The sequence below is a fragment of the Lagopus muta genome, chromosome 2 (genome assembly GCF_023343835.1).
Source record: "Lagopus muta isolate bLagMut1 chromosome 2, bLagMut1 primary, whole genome shotgun sequence".
Classification (NCBI taxonomy): Eukaryota; Metazoa; Chordata; class Aves; order Galliformes; family Phasianidae; genus Lagopus; species Lagopus muta.
In genome coordinates this window covers 94895399-94917010 of record NC_064434.1, presented here as the reverse complement: position 1 = coordinate 94917010, position 21612 = coordinate 94895399, and the positions used below count along the sequence as shown (strand labels likewise).

The window sequence follows — 21612 nt, the reverse complement described above, 5'->3', positions numbered from 1 at the left end:
TGGGTTGAGAAAGCAGCTCATGCACAGCAGCCCCTATGCTGGGAAACCTTCACAAAGTGAAGGGCACGTGGCAGCCCCCTGAGCAGCACTCCAGCTCACCACCATCTCACGAGACTCCACAGAACCTAGTTTACATTTAATAATTTGAGTACATGTGCAAAGAACAGCATTGATGTGAAGAGGCAAGAAAGCCTGCGAGTTTTACAAAGGAATTTCGGACAGGGATCTGTTGTTTTGTTTCAACAATGTGACAGACCGACAGACGACAGCATGGTGCCAGATGACAGGACCACATCCTCAGGATCTCCTGCACAGCACAACGTCCCTCGTTCCGTGTCCCTGACGGCTCAGTTCTCAGAGGGGGGAGGACTACTGCTGGAAGTGAAATACTCTGTCATACGCCGGAGCAGCCGCGTGAGAGGAGGCAATTCCTTGTGGTACGTCGTTACCGTGGTGACGTTTAACCCCATGGGTTTACTTGCAATCACCACATCTCTAGAGTACTCTTCGTTCGCCTTATCATCACTTTCATCTTCTAACGAACGGGGAAAGAAAACGAAGCGAAACGAAAGAACTTCGCATTAAAACGCGCCATCCTTTCCTCGGGCCAACGCAGCAGCCACAGATACGCTCAGACTCCCCGCCACTTTCTCCGCCCAGCGCGCCCGCCCACCTCAGCCAGGCCCCGCCCCCTGCCGGCCCCTCAGCCCAGCTCTCCCCTCCCGCCCCAGCCCCGCCCCGCGGTGGCGATTTGAGGCGCCGTGCTCGGGTTCAGAGGGCCGCACCGGCCCCGTACCGTGCCCGCCGCCGCTGCTGTAGCTGTAGTGCAGCACGCCCCCCAGCACGGTCCAGCCGCCTATCGAGTACAGCAGCGCCGAGCGCATGTTCCACAGCGCCGCCCGCATCGCCCCCAGTAACTCCCGTGCGCGGGGCAGCCGCTACGCGCATGCACCCTGGCTGGGGGGGGGAAGGGGAGGGGCCGAAAGATGACGGTAGTGTGCGCGCGCAGCCGCGCACGCGCTAAAGCTGAGGGGCGGGAGCGGAAGATGGCGGCGCGCGGAGATCTCGGGATTCCTTACCGGGAACCAGAAGGTGCCCGCCGGCACGGTGCTGCACGCCGACCTCCAGCCCCGCTGCTCTGCTTCAGAAGTGTTCCGCACTGTATTTTCTTCACGTCCCTCTTTGTTTCCACGTGAAACTTCAGATCCGCGACTGAAACCATGTGTTAGAGAGCAGCGAGTGGCATTATTTGTAGTAGTTGGTACCTCCCCTGGTGGTGTGTTTTCAAAAACGCACATACAGCTCAATGGGGGTCAGCACTCAGTATTAATGCTTTTCTTATCCAGTTTTATTTTCCATTAATTCAGCCCCTGGTTGCCTAATGCCACCACTTCAGACCACAGATCATTACATATTAACCTAAGGCTGCAAAGACCTACACCGGATAAAACATACTTTGGCTCCCGATACAGTATGAGAAAATAGCATAAACAATAGAGGTAAAAAGGAGTACAAATAAATTAATATCTAGAAGGGCAAAGTACTAAGCTCTCCCCACGTATTTATTTAATACTTAAAAACCTTAGTCTAAAAGGAAGTGTAAATAAATCGTTCTGCTTCCATCGTCACCATGATGTATGTCACTGCCGTTTGTGCTGCTGGGTTCAATCAAGTCAAGCTGCACTGGACACCGCCAGCTTCTTGAGGTGGTCCATGAACACCTGCAGACTGACATCATCCGTCAGGATTGGGGCTCCTGATTCCTGCAAAGAAATTAAGGAAATAAATAATGAGTGTGAAATAGCGCTGCTGGCCCTGGGGACTAAGCAAAAGCAAAGCAAATGTCAGCACTAAGCTAATTGCCTGCTAAACCTTTTCCCCTTGAAGGGTAGTCTGCTAGTTGACAGTATCTTTGAGTGCCACCTGCACTGTTGCAGAAAAGTCTCTTCCTTCTAACGCATTAGGAAGGTTTCTGCTCAAGGCTCTATGGAAACAAGGCAGAAGACATTAAAAACTATTATTGATAGAAAAATCAGATCTATACGTATCTGTATGCTAGTTACAGAAAACTAAATACACTAACTATGGACTAAGAGCTTTTACATCAGATTTGTAGCAGAAGGCAAATATAATTTCCACATCAGCTCATCTAAAACCTGTAAGAGTTTCTCTATCAGCTGCTTCCATCAGTAGCAGCCACAAAATACATTCTCCTTGTCTACCTGTGCACTACTTAGGTAACTTGGTTACAGGAAAGATGACAGAGACAAAAGCACTGCTGCTGGAAACCACTCATCTCCTGCTGTCATCAGGCTGCTGAGGTACTGGGCTGTTCTGCAGCACCTCTACTAGGACAGCCACCCTTTAGAAAAAGCAAAAAAAAAACAACCATATCACAATATGCTGAAAACCTGGGGGAAATTCCATCCAAGAACAGAAGCAGACGTTTCATCATGTCCAGGCTTGAAAACTTTATTCTGAACATAGTGTAATCTAGTGCTCACCACCAGAACTCTTTATCTTGATAACCATGGACTTCAATTATCAGGATGAGTAAGAATTTAAGCTGCCTAAGAGACAAACCTATCCACTCTGCTGTCTTTTAAAATGCTACAGCTATTACAATGTCATACAGTAATTTCATCACAGATCAACTGGTGCACAGAAATAACCTTGTTTCCTTGTATTCCAAAGCACTATTTCAAAGTTTTTCAAAGCCAACCATGTATGTCTTGCAAAAAGCTGTTAGAGCAGGACAAATACAACACACTCCCAGTCTGAGGCCAAATACTATGAGATAAAATGGGACACCAACTATGCAGACAATTATTTGAATGTACGTTTTACCGTATTCCCAAACACAAGTGGCTCTTCCATTGCTTACCTGTCCCCATGCATAGAGGTTATTGTGGGTCTGAGAAGGGTTCACTTTAGACAACAGGAATCGAGCCTATAAAGACAAAATGTGGGAAAAACATTTTTGCAGTATGATAGAAATGTCAGCTCCCCTAACACTTATCTCCTCAGACACATGACTGGTGATGTTTGCCTGCTTTTACAAGGAAAATACTTCTTTAACTGAAACAAGTTTCTGAGTTCAGAAAGAGCTTTGTTTCATAAACAATTTCACTGGACTTAAAAACAAGAATCTGCTTACTTTTAATGGCAATACTCTGAAAGGATAAATGTTTGGGAAAGATTTTACCACACAGCTGTGACTCCCATGGAACAGACAACAGTACTACTACAATGTGTTACAGTTTTACAAACTGTTTTGAAAGAAATAACGTTAAGGAACATCACATAGCAGAATGAGATTGAGGAAGAAACCTGGGAGGAGGAAAAGGAGGAATCAAGTTAAAAAAGTCAGGGTATGCTGCTGTTATCTCAAAAAGAGAGAGAGAATCTGAATGCATTCCTTTCCCTGCTGTTATTCTTGAGTTAGTTGGTGGTGGCAGATTTCTATGAGAAAACTCTCTGCCCTCCATTTCAAAACTGTAACATCACCTTTTAAGTTTCTCCAAGTGCTCTCCTATAGCAAGCAATGTTTGTCAAGCAGGGCAGCTCTAGTTTCATGCAACATGGACATGGCATCAGCAATTTCACTTTGATAGTAAACCCTTTTCCTTACATCAGAAAAGTGGTTAGTTGAGAATCAGGGCAACATGCTTACATTAATAGTTTAGTTTTGGAGCACCAATTCCTGCCTCTCCACTTCTACAAACAACAGGCTAGCAATAAACACACACTGAACTACTGTAATTCCAGGAAGTCCAAATAGAGACCATTTTATATTCTCACCTGGCATCTAAGAATAAAAGAGCAGATGTTCAAACATTCAGCATGACTGACTGCCCTTGCCAACTAACTGCACTCCCTGTCTCAGGAAGTTTAGGTACACAGCAAAACTATTCACTTCCCACCGCTCAAGGAATATAAAGATATTTACACTGGCTTTTTTTTTCCCCTTCTCTTTCCATCCTCAGAAGTCAAAAACATATGCAAGGAGCAATTGGCCTATTAAAAGACATGGATGCATTCAGAACTCATGGGAAAATATACAAACTCTTACTTTTAAGAGCTAAATAACCACTGTGTTTAACTTACAGAACTGTTTACTTAGTAAAGCAAGAAAAGACTGATATTTGCATTGTTCAACAGAGAAGGTTTTTGGATAAACCTCCTTACCTGGCTGCCCCCATGTTCAGTGTGGACATAACGTGGCATTGGGAATCTGGTCTGCAGGATTTCCTGGGCATCATCCAATGGAGCCTGCAGTAGGTGCTTGAAGTTTTCATATTCAGGCATGTCTTGGTAACCAGCTTTCTGCCACTGTGCAATAGTCTGTTCACAGGGACAGGGAGGAAATGAAGAGATTGCAGAGATGTCGACAGGCCAACCCTTAACCAGCACATCTTAAGGTAGCAGAACATTACGTGCATTTCTGCTTACACAGAGCAGGACAAACACATGCTTTCACTATTCTGTCAATAGTATTGTTTAGTTTCTGTCTGTTCCTTAAGAACATGCACTAAACACAGAATTGGGTAGCAGGCTGTGCAGTACAAGAGCCGATTGTTCAAAGTGAACTTCAAGCCATTATGCTTCTGCTTACCTCAACTTAAAAGCGTAAAGTATTTATAAATCAGTGACATTCCAAACCTGATTTTGTCTTAAGTGAAACAGTCTTTGCTTTACATTCTTTTCAAGGTCCACACATAGTTTATAGTTTCACTTGCAGTTCATACATTTAACATTTCCACTGTCTAATTTTACCCAGTTGAGTCTCTTGCTTCCCAACAGTTGAGGTAGGTAGGCACTGCTTAAAGTAACGTGTGAAGGCTTATTGTCACTACTGACTCCACCATACAACTCCTGCTTGTGTGGACTGTGCATCACCGCAGGCCACCATGCCAAACTTTAAGCATTCTAGTAACAGTCATAAAAAGTCAGTAGCTCAGTTCAAAAATAAAGAGAAGAGTTAAAACACCTCTCCAAAAAAATCACTAACAGGAAGGTGAGACCATAAGCCAAGCTGAGCTTATTTAAATTTCAATTTGATGTCATGTTTAGGTAGAAAAAAATTGCATGAAAGGTACTCCCCAGACAAGACTGAAAAGAATCTGAGAGGGAAAAAAAGCATCAAATAAAAGGGATATTTCTAGAGAAGGAAGAGAGAAGCAAGTCAGCTTCACCCTCCTCTACATCACAACTTCTTTAGAGTGTGAGATGTTTCTATCATCCAGCTGCAGTACCTTAGTGCTCCCTTACAAAACCAGTTGGATTCCAACACAGATCTACAGGTCTTCATACTGAAAAAGGCACTGGAAAGCCAAGGCTTTAGATATTGATCTAAATATCTATGCACGGGAACAGCTGTAAAGAACAGCCAGTACTTAAAAAGCAGAAGCTTTTAGTTTCTTTTAACTTTTTCAGTTCGCAAGCTAACTCGATGGCTATTTCTCACAGCAGAACATATGCTTAACTACTCCAGTAGGATTTTTATCCATTACAAATGCATGGGAACAGGCGTAACGATGCCATTATGCCAAGGGTAAGCTTTGCAAGTGGTTCACTGCATACTAACAGTAGCATTATTTGCATGCATGGCAGGAGGAGGAGAGTTCAGAGAATACATCTCACTGTACCTCACCAAGGTAGATAACTATCTGGAAGAAAGTGTCCATCAGTAGGATTCTGTCAGGAAGAATGCTGCTGCTGTCCAAAAGCACTGGCTATGGAAAATAAAGGTCAATCATTAAAACCTCAAAACTGTATTAACCTTACAGTTCAGCTGTAAGGAGGAATGTTGTGTCTGTCAAGAGCTGCTGTTCATGTGAATGTTTCAGAGAACCACCAGCCTCCTATGGCATCACTGAATCAAGCAGCAAGTCCTCAGCTACTGTATGAAATGCAGTATGTGAGAAAGCAATTTCTATGGCTTTCAAGTTTAATGATCTTGAGAAGCCAAGAAAAATAACAAATTTAATATATACACTCAGGCAAATGCTGCCAGAAAGGTTTTATAGTGTTTCTGCAGCAGCTTCTGCGTTTCTTTCCTGCCAGATGCACTGCAGTCAACATAAATTAATAAAGTCTGTATAGCAGTTGAATGTTGCTGCTTAAACAGCTGAAAACAAGCAGCTGGACTCATTCAATCTCTAGAGGCCCCTTCCAACCCCTACAATGCTGTGCTAATGACCTGGAAGGGCAGAGGCTTGCTGACTTATGTGGTGGAGATGGCAGCCACTGGCAGAGAAGCAGCAGCACTGCTGAACTGCCAAGATGCCAGATATGGCATTAGCTTTTTGGGGCTTCTTTTTTTAGGCATGTATGTGTTTTTTAAAAGCCCAGCTGAAAGTATAATTTACATGCTAAGAGTAAGTCTACTGAAAATATAACTTGTATTGTACAATGCACCATCTCACCCCTTAGTAATTACTTTAACTAAGGAAAACAAAGTAAGAAGCTTCTTAATGAACTACTGTTATCCCGACTGCATGCTCTTTACTTTGCATTGATTCACCTCTCTGTTAAACACAGACTTACCTCAGGAGGTCCATGGAAAGAATAAGCATAAAGGATGGGCTGAATCATAATGAGAGACTGAGTGAGATCCTGCCTAGCAAAGTGGTGACGGTAATAAGAAGATTCATCTGGACTGTTATTGAAGACCTGCAGGAATGGGGAGCGTCGCAAATGGAACATGAACTGCATCAGAAAGATGAGAAGTGTCAGTGAGTTACCAAAGCTTCTGCACCTTGTAAACAGCGAATCCCCCGAAAAAAGTCTCCCACTGAACTCCTCAGAGTTCTTAACTTATCAGCTTTTTCTAACACTGAACTACAGGACCACCCGACAAATTCAAAAAGCACCTGCTCCTTCCCTCACGAATCCCACTGATGGTACAAGGTGCTTTACCATCATTCACACTTGCAAACTTTTCCCATAGTTGCAAGAAGGTTCTTACCTGGGGATACAAAGAAAATGATTCCGACAATCTGAAGGAGTTGGGATCATCTTTGTTGTATTGTCCAAATTTCTGACACTGTTGGAAGCAAAATGCAAACTTCGTTTATCTCCCTGAGAATCAATTTTTTTTTTGAATGAGTTTTGTATGTTTTCAAACAGAGCAAACAAATCATGAACATGGCAGCAAGAACTTAACAGGTCAGTAGCTTCTGTATCTTACTGGAGTGACAATGACAATTCAATCATCTTATCATTTTAGGTATATAAAAATCTTCTATTTTGAATCCAGATTCAAAGTTATTTAAGAATGAAATAGCGCTTCCAGTACCACCCATTTTTTTCCACTGGATCATCATCATACTTAATGTTCTTTGTACACTATGAAACACTTCTGCACCATCTCCTACTTCCTTCTAAATCAACAGCACTAGATGCTTCACTGAAAGCAAGTAGTTTGTGAATGGTTTATGGGCTGTTTTGGCCTGGTTCCACGACCAGCAGGGTGATCTTTATCAATTTCCTTATAAATTTAAAAAATTTGTATCAACCACAAATGAGTCCACAAGCATTTCAGGATGCAGTACACCCACATGTGTTTCAGTGCTCAAATTTTTATTTGATATTGTCTCTTTTTTTTCCAGCATCTGATGTGCCTGTGTGTGATGTTATGCTCTGTATAGTTACCTAGCACATAACTGAAGAAACTGGAATTCTGATAGGATATAAAAAATAATAATAGTAAATCACAGTAACTGTGAACAAATGTTGGAACAGGCTACCAAGAAACAAGACAAATTCCATCCATGGAGATCATACAAACTCACCTGAACAAGACCCACAGCATCTAACTGTAACATGAAACTAGCCCTGCTTACACAGAGTGTTGAGACCTGCAGAGGTCCCTTCCCACCTGTGTGATCATTTTACTATTACGTCTTCAATCTCAAGGTTTAACTCTTTCACCATGATGGGATGTTTACCTATCCCATCACCAACTCACTGATCATACAGCCTTCATAGTTATCACATACTATGAGACCACAATCAGAGCACACATGAAGTGAGTCAGACTGGAAAAAGAATGGTGTTTTCATCCCAAGAGATCGTTTTAACTGAAAATAAGACTGCTGCTGAGTGCACTCCATCAGTCTTACCAGTCTGATCAGCTGTCTGTCCAGCCATCGCAGCACATCAGGTCCCTCCTCAGACTCAGCTCTGTACACTCCCAGCCGTGCCATCAGCACAGCAGCTGCTTCCTGGTCAAATGCAGCTTCTATGTGCTGGAGCTGACTTTGTGCATCTGCCCAGCTAAAGGATTAGTAAAGGGTTAGTGCAAAATCTGTCATCAGCAAAACCCAATCCACATTTTTCCCCCATGCCAAATATTCTGTGGCCAATGAATGTAATAAAAAGCTAAAACAATACCAGCACAGACAGTGGCTTCCATTTCTGCAATTCTGCCAAAGAACCAGCACGAGGTACTTACTTTCTGGCTATGGTGGTGACACGAATGCGTTTCTGTGTGCTGGAGTGTTGATACTGGGTGACAAACTGTACTGCCCCTCGGCCTCCCTGAGGTATTGGTGCATTGTGCTGCAAATTAAACAAGGAAAGCCTTCAACATAGGCTGGCTTTGTATACAACAGAGACAAATCCAGGGCATCTGCTGAACAGAGTTAAGTTCAAGCTTGAAACGGACCATGGAGGAGACATGCATCTGTTAATGTTGTGTTTTATAAGAGCCTTCAAAGCCAAGTGGTTCTGGGTGCATTTTTAATTCCATACCTGACACTTATCAGCTTACAAATATGCAAACAACCCCTATGAATATTACTTTGGCACAAAACATTTACCTACTCTGCAACCACCCATTCACAACACAAGAGATGCCTTGGACTTCCTGGTCCTGTTACAAATAGTTGGTATATAAAAATGAAGACAAAAAAAGAAAAGCCGGGGCTGACCTGATTTACCACTTCAAAGTAAATGGCCAGAGTTGTGCAGGGATCCAGACCACAAATTTTCCACTGAGATGTTCCTCCAATTCCAAGTTCCTGCATAGAATTGAAAAGAAAACAGCGTTTTAGTACTTGGCAGTAGTTAAGGTCAGCTCATGTTAAATTCTGATCAGATACACGAGGCAACCTTCCAGCATTTCTTATCTTCAGGATGTGGATTAAGTTACTGAGGGTAATACAGTTAGAAGGCAGCTTTATGGGACAAGAGCTCAGTCCAACAAGCTCTGCCTTTTCTCACATTCTATCTAAGCTCTAGGTTTCGACAGAAATTTTGCACCCTTTGTTTCCTACTTAACATAGTTGTTCTTTTCATGTTGAAAACGTACATTTTCAGAAACACACGGTCCTTTCACATTCAGGGATACACATGGTCCAATAGCACCTGCAATTTTCAGCTCCCTGGATGTCTAGAACAAGACAAAAATAGTTCTTAAAAAAAAATATATCAAGTTAGTCAAATAGAACACACAGACTAAATCAGATGCTCAGCTTTGATCAGAAAGTGATTATACAAGGCTGCCAAGGAAAGCATCCTTGAGTACATTATCAAGGTAACCTACTGCCTTAGTTGGTGAACGTAAGCTCAGTTGTTGGTTTTTTTAAACCACAAATTTAATAAACTTTTAAATAAAAAATGCCTTCACTCATTCCAGTATGATGCTTTTTCCAAAGAAGGCAATACAGCTGACCTCAAAGACGTAGAATTTTCTACACAGATACCTAGAAAACTTTTCCAATCAGCAGCACTCGCACTTCTAAGTTAATGTCAGCAAATTAAACTAATCTCTCACCTTCACTTCCAAATTTGCACCAAAAGCCATCCGAAATTCCCCACTGAGCCCTTTGTTGAATACCCGCTGGAAGGTCTGCTTGAAGAGAGAAGTGTTGAAGGAATCTCCCATCACCATGTGTCCTCTGAGAAGGAAAAAAAAACCCACACAAGGTAACTGAAACAATTGAGAACTAGAAGCATATCACAAGGACACAACCCCTCCAACTCTCATGCATGCAAATACAGGCAGAAACTGTTTTGAAGCATGCCTCTGCATAGGTAGAATTCGCATTAGGGAATGTAGATTCATGGATGCCTCCAAAGCCAGACAAGTTAGTGCTCCATTTCTGCCAGCTTGCTTTCTTAACTATATTTCTTGTCATCCTTTCAGCTGCCTTAAAAATGCTCCTGTTTCCACTGGTTACAAACACCCTTACCCAAAAGAGAGCCTTGCTCAGCCTACTTCCCCTAAGAAAGCAAAATGAGCTGTTAAGCATGAGAAAATCTGGCCAACACAATGAAAGCAACTACCCACCATGCCTGAAGCTCTGCTACTCTGATGGCACTTCAGTCACGCACACACCACAACAGAGGGGATCTATGTCCCACCAGCTCTGCAAAGGGTACTTGCTACCTCCCAGGGCATTTGAAGGTGACAGAAGGCATTTGCAAGACATGTTGCATCATGCTTTAGAATACCTTTCTCCAAAGCAGGACACTGAGTTTTCTACCAGCAGTGTTAACTCTTACGCTACTTTGAGGCTTCAGAAATGCGGACTGGGATCAGGGGAGGTTTGCCATGTAACTCCTGGCAAATTCAAACCACAATTTAGAATAAATGACAAAAATCTCACCCTTTTGCACTCATAGAAAACTAACTGCTTTTCAAACTGTTCTCCCCCTCCAAAAAAAATAAAAATACCACCTTTGTGTTTCCTGTTACAGACATACCCAGTGAGGTTTGCACAACATTTCATCTCTAGCAGTCCAGTCTGATCCAGGGCGCAGGCGTAGATATCGATGCAGTGACCATTGGTGGCAGTGCGATTGGCCAGAGTCTCATAGTGCTGGGGAGAACAGACAACACACACAATATTTAGGAATATTTAGGCTGCTGCATCAGGCAATTTTTCCTCTGCTCTCCAGCTGAAGTCAACACACTGATGCACAAAGCACAAATGAAGCCGTTGCCAGTGCTGCCAAAGTAAGGAGCTGTCTGCTTGAACAGAATTCTTCCTCCTAGGATGTTTGCCTATGGATAAACTTGAGCTGCAAGTTGCAAGTGTAGAGAAGACACGAATTGCTACCATCATACAAGCACAGGCTCTTTGTGATAGAAACCTAAAGATTTCTAGGTGATAGTTAAGAGGACAGGTATCACAGTACTTCCTCTATGCTGACAGGCACATTTCATACCTAATATTTTAACTATTCTTTCACATGTCAAGAGAAAAAGGAGCCTTTCTGGAAATCACCAGTTCTTGGAGTACAGGCTTGTTTTTTTCCCCTTTCCTGAACGAGCTAAAAGGACCTCTACTCACCATCAGCTGGACGAGAGCACTGAAATACTTCCCTCTCTGAGAAGGCACAAGACCATACTTGGAGAAGCAACTAACAGTAAGACTCTCATCCATCCTTTGACCATTCTCATAGCTTAACACACAGAAAAGCTCATGCATGAGCAGCTATGCAAATATCTGGACAGACTGATTCTACACCAAGAAAATAAGACTTCTGTTACCTACAGAAGAATACTGGAAGCTGCCTACATAGGCTCAGTCATCTCCTTCCTCCCATCCCCACTCTGTATTCCAACACTCACATTTGTTTAAACACTCCTTGCCACACAACAAACCTAAGCTGTTCTGTGTGCTTTCTCCTCCAGCTGACACCAGCACCTACCTTGGTGGCCTTCTTCATGAACCTCGCGTTGTCCTTCTCTATGTCATGCCAAGAACGAATGGGTGTTTTCAATTCATCTCCCACCACCATGCCTGGTCCTTGCGTTGGTGGACCGCCTGTAAATAGCATTATTCTCGCTCCTGTGTTTGGAAATGTGCCCTGAAATAAAAATACAGTCTTACATTAGAACTCAGGGAAAAGATGTTTAAAAGAACAACGTTTTCTTCCGAGAGGAATCTGTACATTATTCTGCAATACCATCAGGGACCTGTCTCTGTTACAGGCAGACCTGAGAAACAGCAACACGTTTCCCGACAGGCACCCTCTAGTTTAGACTCAAACTACAACAATCTTCACTACAGGAGGTAGTATTCTTTTTACTTCTACCTTAGATGACCCTTGCAAAAACAAACAAACAAAAAGAATCAGAGTACATACAATCACCTTCACATGGCAATATACGTAAGGATCAGAAGCCTTTAAACACCTGCACCTTTTACATGGTTTACAGTTAAATACAAATTCCTAGCCCACTCAACATCAGCTGGAACTCATGCCGGACATCAAGCAAAGACAAAATGCACCACTGCACTTCAATGTGACTGGGCTGCAAACCAATCTGCACTGAAACCTGTATATGTCTCAGCACGTACTGCCAGGTGCTTGCTTTGCCCAGCTCATCCCTAACAAGCAGGTGCAATAAAAGTACCTCTAGCAAGCCAACAGCAATCGAAAGAGCTACTCCAGTGGAACGTAAAGGCCTCTTTCCCTGGGTCACTGGCCACGGGTCCCTTTGAAGTTCTCCAAGGAGATCTGTTAAATTCATGTCAATCTTCTGTACTGGCTGCAGGAACCTGAAAAATGGAAATGAAATGTTTTCCCACTATAAGTGTGCCTCTGTTCCTAGCACACTTTAATTACACTGGAAGAGTTATCAGAAGCAAAACATTACACAACACATTCCTTTATGTCCAGACTTTCCAAGCTAAGAGGCCTGTGCAAAGTAACAAAATTGATCAAAGGAACCAACAGGAACTGACAAGAAGGCAAAAAACACTCAAAGCACAGAAAAGGACTTTAGTACTGATTTAATCTACCAAAAGGTAAATGAGCTGCCATGGAAAAAGAGGAGCTGAGAATAAAAACAAACAACTGTATCCAACAGAGGCAAATATGGCTTCACAGTTCAGGGGTCACTGCCTGCCTACCAACTGTTGCGTTTTGTGTCTGGTTTCTGTTTTTTTTTGACTCATTCAAGCAAGGCTCAAAGGATTGGTACTCATAAACAAGGGCCCCATTAGGTGCTCAACCAAAAAGGCTCCTGCTCTAAACACGTTCGACCCCTGAACAACATGCTTTCCAAAGACAGCTATGCTATACTTTTCCAGGAGAAATCCAGTTTGAATGGCAATTACATTCCTGTAACTGCAAAATCAAGACGCTAGAGAAGGCTAAGAAATTGCTCTAGTAAATCTCACCCACTTGTATCACTTGATGCAGGGAAATCTTTCTGCCAAGACAATACCATTTGTGTTTTCCTACAAAAACACCTCTTGGAAAAGCTAGGTTTAGAAGTGTGATCCCGAAGGGTATGAAGCACCCACCCTGCTCTGCTGCTGGTTGTGTTTATGTAGCACTCACCTGCTTGAAATAACAGGCTGTTCTGGAGCTTGAAGAGGCCTTCCCTGTTGAATGGGGACAGCTGGCCTTGAAAGACCAAGCATATCCTACAGAAAAGAAAAAAAAGGAGGCAGAGGAGACTTCAAAATCAAACACTAGACATTGTTTGCTTTCAAGCAATATAGCCTAAAGCCTGCAACCCTGTAGTATTAAAGAAATTAAAAACTGAAATAATGAATATCTGCACTCTCATTAGGAAGACATCAATGGTTCTATTATGTAAGATATAAAAAACTATCTTGAGCATGTTTTCAAAAAATTTACAGCAGCAGACAGGAGAGGTGTTGAGAGTGAAATAGCATAAAAATAATTAAGAGCACTGAACCTCCTTTCCTTCCCAAATGCCAGGTGCTTGAAATACCAGCAGTGGTGGCAACAGAGCTAAGAGGAACAAACCACTGGCCTAACAGATGGCAGGACATACCTGTATTTGCTTAGCTGTCAGGTCTTTAGTGCCTCTAAACACGTAGCTCTTAGAAATCCCTTCACAGCTCAGCTCGTGAACCTGGATCATTCTGCCAAATGTGATAAGCCCCACTAGAGCGTCAGCAGGCAGCAGACTTAGGGACATCTGGAGGGACTCCTTCAGGGCCTGCAAGTCCTCCTCTTCCAAGCACGTGTCGACAACATACAGGAAGATCAATGGCGTCTGCGGGCCTCGCTAATATGGAGAGAGATGGATTTATGAGGCTCGTACATAAGCTAGGTGACACTGTCCAATGACTCCAGACAAAGAATAAAATGAGCCCTATCTCAGGCATCTTACATGAGTGTTACTTATTTCTATTATCCTAAGTACAACGAATATGTACAGAAGATACCACAGAATACAATTCTGGAGACCACAAACTACGAATCATTACCTGCACTATATATTCAATTGTTGAAAACTGAGGCATAAGTTCAGCTGGTTGGTTGACTTCAGATATGCCTGCGTATGCTGGAGGAAACTGAAAAACAGGACCAAAAATTAGGACAAGCTGCAGGGCAGAAATGTAGGGCTCTCCTCTGTAGTACAGAGTCTTATGATGTGTTTATTCGATTCTTTATTTACTACCAACCGCAACAACCTGGTTAACCCATCAGAGACCTGTGCTGCTGCTTTGCTAAGCGCACACAACAGTGGCCAGAACTACTGACAGTTACTCAGCCCAGTGTAAGTTAAGAACAGGACTAAAGCAGCAGCCACATTAGCCAAAACTTGCTTAGTTTTGTCGTTTTAGCTGTGTGACTGTTTCTGATGGTACAAGTCTAACCAAATCTAATAAATGTCATACTCAGGAAAAACAGCAAACATCATGTACCAAAAACCAATTGGAAACGTGATAAAATGGCTTTTTATCTATTTTCTATGTTCTCCGTGCTATTAAAGTCACTGGCAAAGCAACTGAAAATAAGCAAGATTTCATATATAACAGACTCATTAGCAAGCACTCTGGCCTGGGTTCAGCAAGAGAAAAGGCTACAAGATGAAATCTAGAGAGGTGAAATTTCTGTTTCTTGTAACATCCTTTGCACAGTAAGGTCATCAATAAAATGCTTTCTGAAAAGATGAAAATGCTGCTTCAACATACCTGATTTCTCTGAAAACAGAAATTGCAAGCCCAGAGCTTGGCCCGATAGTCAACTTGGCTGCAAGGGAAAGGTGAGGCATTAGTATAGGTATAGGAACAATTTCACAACCTAGCTTCACAGTTGTCTATGCTGATGAGGAAGAATCAGAAAACCAGATGCTTCAACTTTATGGATAGTTTTAGGGATTCTGACTTTTGTTCCAATGCCAGAAAGCCTATTAGCTGAGGCAGTCCTGCTGCTTCCAGGCTTGTTAGTGTGAGTGATCACCAACAGACCATCGAAGCTTAGGATGCAGTAAGCAGGTTTGCATCTAATCACTCCTTCACTACGTTGAAGCTTATCTCAGTCATATTACTGTTCGTACAGCTACAGCACACGAGTGCTCCAGTCATAGAGCAGCAGAAGCCATTCACTCACATCCTGTACAAACACAGAACAAATTAGCTGTTCTCTGCCCCAACGAGTTTCCTCTCCTCAACTCATTATGACATACTACATTGACTGCTAGTACAGTGAAGCCTGACCTTATTCTTCCTTCATGGGTTTGACCTCTTCCTACTTCCTCTTGCTAGTCATTCTAGTTTTTTTTCAGCCCAAAGCTAAGCTCTAAGGAAGTATGATAGTAACATGACTTCATGACAAGATTATTCCTCTTACTTTCTCAGCAAAACTCCAGAGAAAATTGATACTCATACTGGAGATGGCCTATAAAAAAGGGGATGTATAGAAAGCAGAAAATCAAATGAACACCACAGCCCAAAGGATAACACCAGTATAAACAGCATCTTTGTTTAAGTTTCACCATTCACCATAACATTCTCTAGGATGATAACAGGATTGCCCATTTCCATATTATCTCCAGCTGAACAGCCTCCCTGAGGACACATCTCTCATCTCAGGCTCTGGCAGCTCAGCAGAGGGTGCCATTCAACACATCTCACCAGGCACGCAATGCTTTCAACATACTCACTATATCTAAAAGAGGCTACCAAGCACCATGCTGAGAAAAAAAGGGGAATTAGGAATAACCATAATTATTAAGGTTGGAAAAGATCTCTACAATCACTGGGTCCAACCATCAACCCACCTCCCCCATGCCCACGAACCATGTCTCTCATTGTCTCTCCACTGTTCTTGAACATCTCTAGGGATGGTGATCCTACCACCTTCCTGGGCAGCCTGTGCCAGTATCTCACTGCTCTTTCTGAGAAGAAGTTTTTTCCTATATCCAACCTGAACTTTCCCTGATGCAACCTGAGGCCATTCCCTCTCATCCTATCACCGTTACCTGGGAAAAGAGGCCGACCCCCAATTCAGCATACCCTCCTTTCAGGTAGTTACAGAGTGCAATAAGGTCTTCCCCGAGCCGCCTCTTCTTCAGACTGAACAACCTCAGTTCCCTCAGCTGCTCCCCATTGGACTCATCTCCAGACCCTTGACAGCTTCACTGCCCTTCTCTGGACACGCTTCAGAGTCTCAATGCCTTTCTTGCAGTGAGGAGCCCAGCACTGAACGCAGCACTCGATGCACAGCCTCATCAGAGCTGAGTACAGAGGGACGATGCCCTCCCTGCTCCAGCTGGCTGCACTGTTGCCGATACAAGTCAGGATGCCATTGACATACTTTGCCAGCTGGGCACACCGCCGCTCGTGTTCAGCCAGCTGTCAGCTCACATCCCCACATCCTTTCCCTCCATGCAGCCCTTCAGCCACTCTGCCCCGAGCCTGTAGCGATGCCAAAACACAGGCACCCGGTCATGCTGAACATCACCCAATTGTCCTCAGCCCATCCGCCCAGCCTAGAGACATCAGGCACACCGAAATACAAACCAGACACTCCCCAGCCTCCCCGCCCCCCAGCTCAGAGTTGCATACCAGAGCGGGTTGAGCACGGCCTTGCAGGTGGCCCTGCTGCAGAGCACGGGCTCGTACTGCACGGGCGGCAGGTCCGGGCGCTCCCGCAGCGGGGTCAGCAGGCAGGCCAGAGGCACGACCATCCGCGTAGCCTCCAGCCTGCTGGACGGCCACACGTTCCAGCTGAAGCGCACGCCGTCGCGCTCCTCGTTCTGCTGAATGAACTCCAGGTAGGTCGCCATGGGGCCGCGGCAGCTCCGAGCGCAGAGGGGAAGCCGAAGTCCGACACGCCGCAAATACCAGCCCGCCCTCCTCACGGAACGAAAGGCCGACAAAAGGCTCCAGCGACGTCAGGCCAGTCTGCGAACGGCGCCGTGCCGCAGCTCGCAGCCGATGTTCCCGCTCTTTCCGTCAGTGGCAGCTCGCGGTCCGCACCCGAGCCCCGGCAGCACTCACCCGCCCGCACAGCCGCCGCTCTCTCCCGGCAGGCCCCGCGCGGCCAGCAACGCCAGCTCAGCGCTATGGGGCTGCCCTCACACAAGATGGCGGCACCCGCACGACCCGCCTCCCGCTCTTCTACTGCCATCTTGGTTAAGGGCATTCCGCGCGCCGTCCTGCATGACACTAACAAACGTGGCGGCGCGGCTTCAGGGAAGCCACGTTAACTATGGGCGAATGGAGACAAAAGGCGCCCCTACCAGACATGGCGGGGAGGCTTCAGCGTGTGGAAGTGGAAGAGGCGGGGATGACGTGTCTGCCGATGCGGCTGCGTGCAATGGCGCCGCGCCGGAAGCGTGCTCACAGAGTGGCGGGCTCGTGCTAGCTCACGTAATGGTGTGTGTGCGGTGTGGTACATTGGCTAAGCGCGGCCCTGCGAACAGCGACAAACAGGCGTGCTTCCCGTCTGGATGAAGGGATTTAAGAACGGGTTTCAAGGCTTCCAAAAATTGATAATTTGGGAGTATATTTTCGACATAAATACATCACTTGCAAATTCTCAAATGGAACGTCAGACATTCAACTCACAAATCTGACTGTGGCTCTCTACCACACCTTCATAACCCCTCCTCACCAGAGAGAAATACCCCTCCCTTCACAGTCACGCCTTACCCTGTCACCGCTTTCTGGCAGTAAGCACAACCATGAGCAGCTGTCAAGGGTGAAGCACAGGAATCATTTCATCCAAAATCTCTGACCGACACCTGAGTCAGAACTCACTGAGAACTGCAACCCCTGCCACCAAACCCCACTGCTGTGTCTGTGTCACAAAAAAAGGTCACGTATCTCACTGGCGCTCATTTTTTTTCCATGTTCTTATAAAAAATATATAGTTAAAAGTTTTGTTGCTTATATATACATAAGTATATAAGCACTGAAAGTAATGCCTCCCATTTATTTCCATGAAAACTACAACAAAGAGCACAATGACACTATTTAATAGAGCAAATCCTCAGCTACATAACACTATTTTTCAACATAGTCACCTCCATTAGCTGCATCACACAGTGATGCCAGCTGATGTCACTGTCACCACTGCTGAAATGCACCACCCACTGCCTCACTGTGCTCACATCCACTGTCTGGTCTCCTGAAACGCTCAACAAGTATCAATGAATATCAGTGGGTACCATTTTCTCCACGTACAGGCATTCAATTCCACACCTTTGCTCCATATGCACTTCCATAACAGACGCCATTGTGTCAGACTGCCCTTGTGCTGCCATCACACAGCAACAACATGTAACGGGATACTGATGGGAAGGTTTAACCTCTACCACCATAACATCACCTGCCTCTGATTTTGTGGACCAAAATATAAGACAGGAGGCATTACATTCAGAGCAATCCTCATATTTTATATGCAGCCCAAGACAACTCCCCTTCACTCCATGAGGCCCAGGCAAGCTAACTGGTTGGACACCCATAGCATAAGAGCTCTCTTTTCAGAGTTTCAGAACAGCCATACCCGGGTGAGGCAGAAGATGGCACTCAAACAGCATCAGGTAAACAACCATTGCTCCACCAGTCCCACAGAGGTAAGAGGTGTAAGCAGACTAAAATGAAAAAAAGAAAAAAGGGAAATCTAAATAGCCAATCAACCAGAGTTTTCACTATCAAAGCTTTAAGTTTGCCATTAACGTCTTAAACTTTGGACTGCAAAGGCTAGGCACGTTAAACAGTACCTGCGAGCTGTACTTTCTCTCCATTCACAGTACAGCCTGACACTGCAGTTAATGCTCCTGGAAACATTAAACATTTACATTTCATACCACATCGTAAAGGGGGCGGCTTTGCCAGGTAGAAAAGAAAACTGAAGGAAGTCAGGAAGGAAAAAAAGATTGAACTTATTAATGTTACCTTTTTATATTTATTCCCTTTTTGATCAAGGTGATAGGCCACAGAGGTTCATGAAGATCCAGAATGACAGAAAGATCGTCCCTCTCAATGAAACAGATCATACAAGCTCCTATTTTACAAATAGCAAAGAGAAATTGCTTCACTTTTCCCTATAGGTACATTTTTTTTTCTAAATTTAAGACATCTTGTTACAGCTGCAACACTGTGAAATAACTGTGGACCACAAAGGTGAGGCCATCTAAACCAGATGAAGCCAGTACAAATGAAACAGAATTGAGAGGATTCAATAGACCAGCTCTCCATTCCTTACAGCCATTCCCAGAGAATAGGCAATAGGCCCTGCCTCCTTTTTCTCACTGCCAGTAAATATGGCCATACTGCATGAAGTGACACACTTGCATGACGTATCATTTCCACGAAAGCTGTCTTCTACTGAGGCAGAGCACAAACAATTTACATTATTTCTGCTGCTGCAGGATGCAGACTGTTGTGTTAGGTTGCCTTCATAAGAGGCAATCCCAGCCTCACACCTCAGTAAAATTATCTTTGGCCACATAACAGATGCCTGAAGCTGAGGTTAGGGTCAGTGAAGCAAGCTGCAGTTTTCTCAGGCTTCAGCGTGCTACATGGTTAAAGGCAGCAGAGAAAGAACAAACACTTCATAATTTCACCCCCCACTTTGTGACAACACTTCTTCCTCTGTAGAAAGAGATGTATCCCTGTCACCTCAAGAAACAATGCTGCCAACAAAAGAAACAGCCAGCTGTGGGTGCACACACTAGCTAACACCACCAAACTTGTTCCCATTCCGTTCTAGAAGCCTGTCCTCCAGAATTCTGTCTATACTAGCTAACTGCTTACTACCTGGAGTCAGAATTCCTTGCTTGACAAAAATTTAGTTGCAGAAGCGCTTGGCCACCACCCTCCCCAAAAATGTCCTGAAGAGCTTATTTTCAGACAGAGTTCTGAAAACAGACAGATGCAACAGGTCCACTATTGCGATCAACCCCACTAGTGGTTTCTGGTGAGTGCTGGGAGGCCATCACAAAGATAAAGTAGTTGGGTAGACATCCTGCAAAGCTAAGCCAGAGGCAGCAAGTTGTACTGAGACTGGGCTCTCTCAACAGAGTTAACGTATCTACATTGCTCTGCCCACTAGTACTTCAGCCCAGCCCTCTGTTATTGTGGATGGTGGAGAGGTGACTGTACCATATACGCACAATATTCTCATTTATGAAAATGAGCTGACTTTTCAAGATATTGCTTGATTACAGGACAAGGAAGAGGTGACATAATTAATTTCCATAACTGTTTGTTCAAAAGCCTGTTTACTTTCAAAGCAGGATTTGAACACACATTTCCAAAGACAGTATCATACCTCTAATGCTGCCAGATAACAACAGTCAGAAAATTGTATCTAGCTGCCTCAAAGAACAAGTCCGTGTTCCAGCATGTCTTCGGCCACCATGAAAGGGCAATAGGCTTATGAAAACAGTTAATACATTGTGGCCAATTCATGAGTCTAGAGATGCACAGAGAAGGAGCATATCAGGCTATGCTCAAAAGAAGCACAAATTCACCTGCATTAGAAATAGTGTGGCCAGCAGGAGCAGAGAGGTAATCACCCCCCTGTATTCAGTACTGGTGAGGCTGCACCTCGAGTGCTGTGTTCAGTTTTGGTCCCCTCACTAAAGACATTAAGGCACTGGAACGTGTCCAGAGAAGGGCAACAAAACCGGTGAGGGGTCTGGAGCACAAGTCTTATGAGGAGCAGCTGAGGGAGCTGGGATTGTTCAGTCTGGAGGAGGCTCAGGGGAGACCTCATTGCACTCTACAACTGCTGAAGGGAGGGGGGGTTTGGCCTCTTCTCCCAGGCAACGATCACGACACAGGGAAATGGCCACAAGTTGTGCCAGAGGAGGTTTAGGACAGACATGAGGACAAACTTTTTCTCTCAGAGAGTGGTCAGGCACTGGAATGGCCTGCCAAGGGAGATGGTGGAGTTGCCGTCCCTGGCAGTGTTCAAGAGGCGCCTGGAGGAGGAGCTGTGAGATCTGGTTTAGTAGCAGTGGTAATGGGATGACGGTTGGACTAGATGATCTTGTAAGTCCTTTCCAATCTTGTGATTCTCTGATTCTATGAAATTGGCTCTACATCACAGGAAGATAAGACTATGCTTTTTGATGGTATGCCACTATCATGCCTTCTTCAGATCACAAACCGTATTTTCATACAAACAGCTGTCACTGGTACTTTTTGTAATCCTCAGGGCATAAAGACAGCCTATAAAATTTTTCACTGTACCTGGTTACCAGGACAGAAGAGCTGTTTCTCATCTGGAAAACAAATCTTCCCAGAATACTTACATTCAGAATTTCAGCTGACATTTATGTCCACGATGCAGCTGCCAGAACACAGAGCACTGATTAGATAATCCTGTAGCTGTCACATAGTAAATGCAACAGAAATATCACCAGACCCT

At 44.4% G+C, this 21612-nt stretch overlaps 1 protein-coding gene across 3 annotated transcripts; it reads right to left on the bottom strand.

The window, feature by feature from the left end:
• Nucleotides 1-115: 115 nt before the first annotated feature.
• On the bottom strand, nt 116-21598 carry SEC23B (SEC23 homolog B, COPII coat complex component). Of its 3 annotated transcripts, none has more exons than XM_048937237.1 (22): nt 21497-21598; nt 19131-19239; nt 16794-18826; nt 14919-14976; nt 14208-14294; nt 13769-14005; nt 13306-13391; nt 12374-12518; nt 11665-11823; nt 10714-10829; nt 9782-9905; nt 9317-9397; nt 8937-9026; nt 8459-8565; nt 8127-8280; nt 6971-7048; nt 6550-6711; nt 5649-5735; nt 4189-4344; nt 2885-2950; nt 1080-1763; nt 116-535 (listed from the first exon to the last, which is right to left on the bottom strand). In XM_048937237.1, exons 3-21 carry the CDS (start codon nt 17012-17014, stop codon nt 1674-1676), a joined length of 2304 nt encoding a protein of 767 aa, XP_048793194.1. In that variant the 5' UTR covers nt 17015-18826; nt 19131-19239; nt 21497-21598; the 3' UTR covers nt 116-535; nt 1080-1673. The 3 variants fall into 3 exon arrangements, with proteins under 3 accessions (XP_048793194.1, XP_048793193.1, XP_048793195.1); XM_048937236.1 differs by having other exon boundaries at nt 21435-21542; XM_048937238.1 differs by lacking the exons at nt 16794-18826; nt 19131-19239 and having other exon boundaries at nt 21435-21548.
• Between the last annotated feature and the right edge of the window lie 14 nt (nt 21599-21612).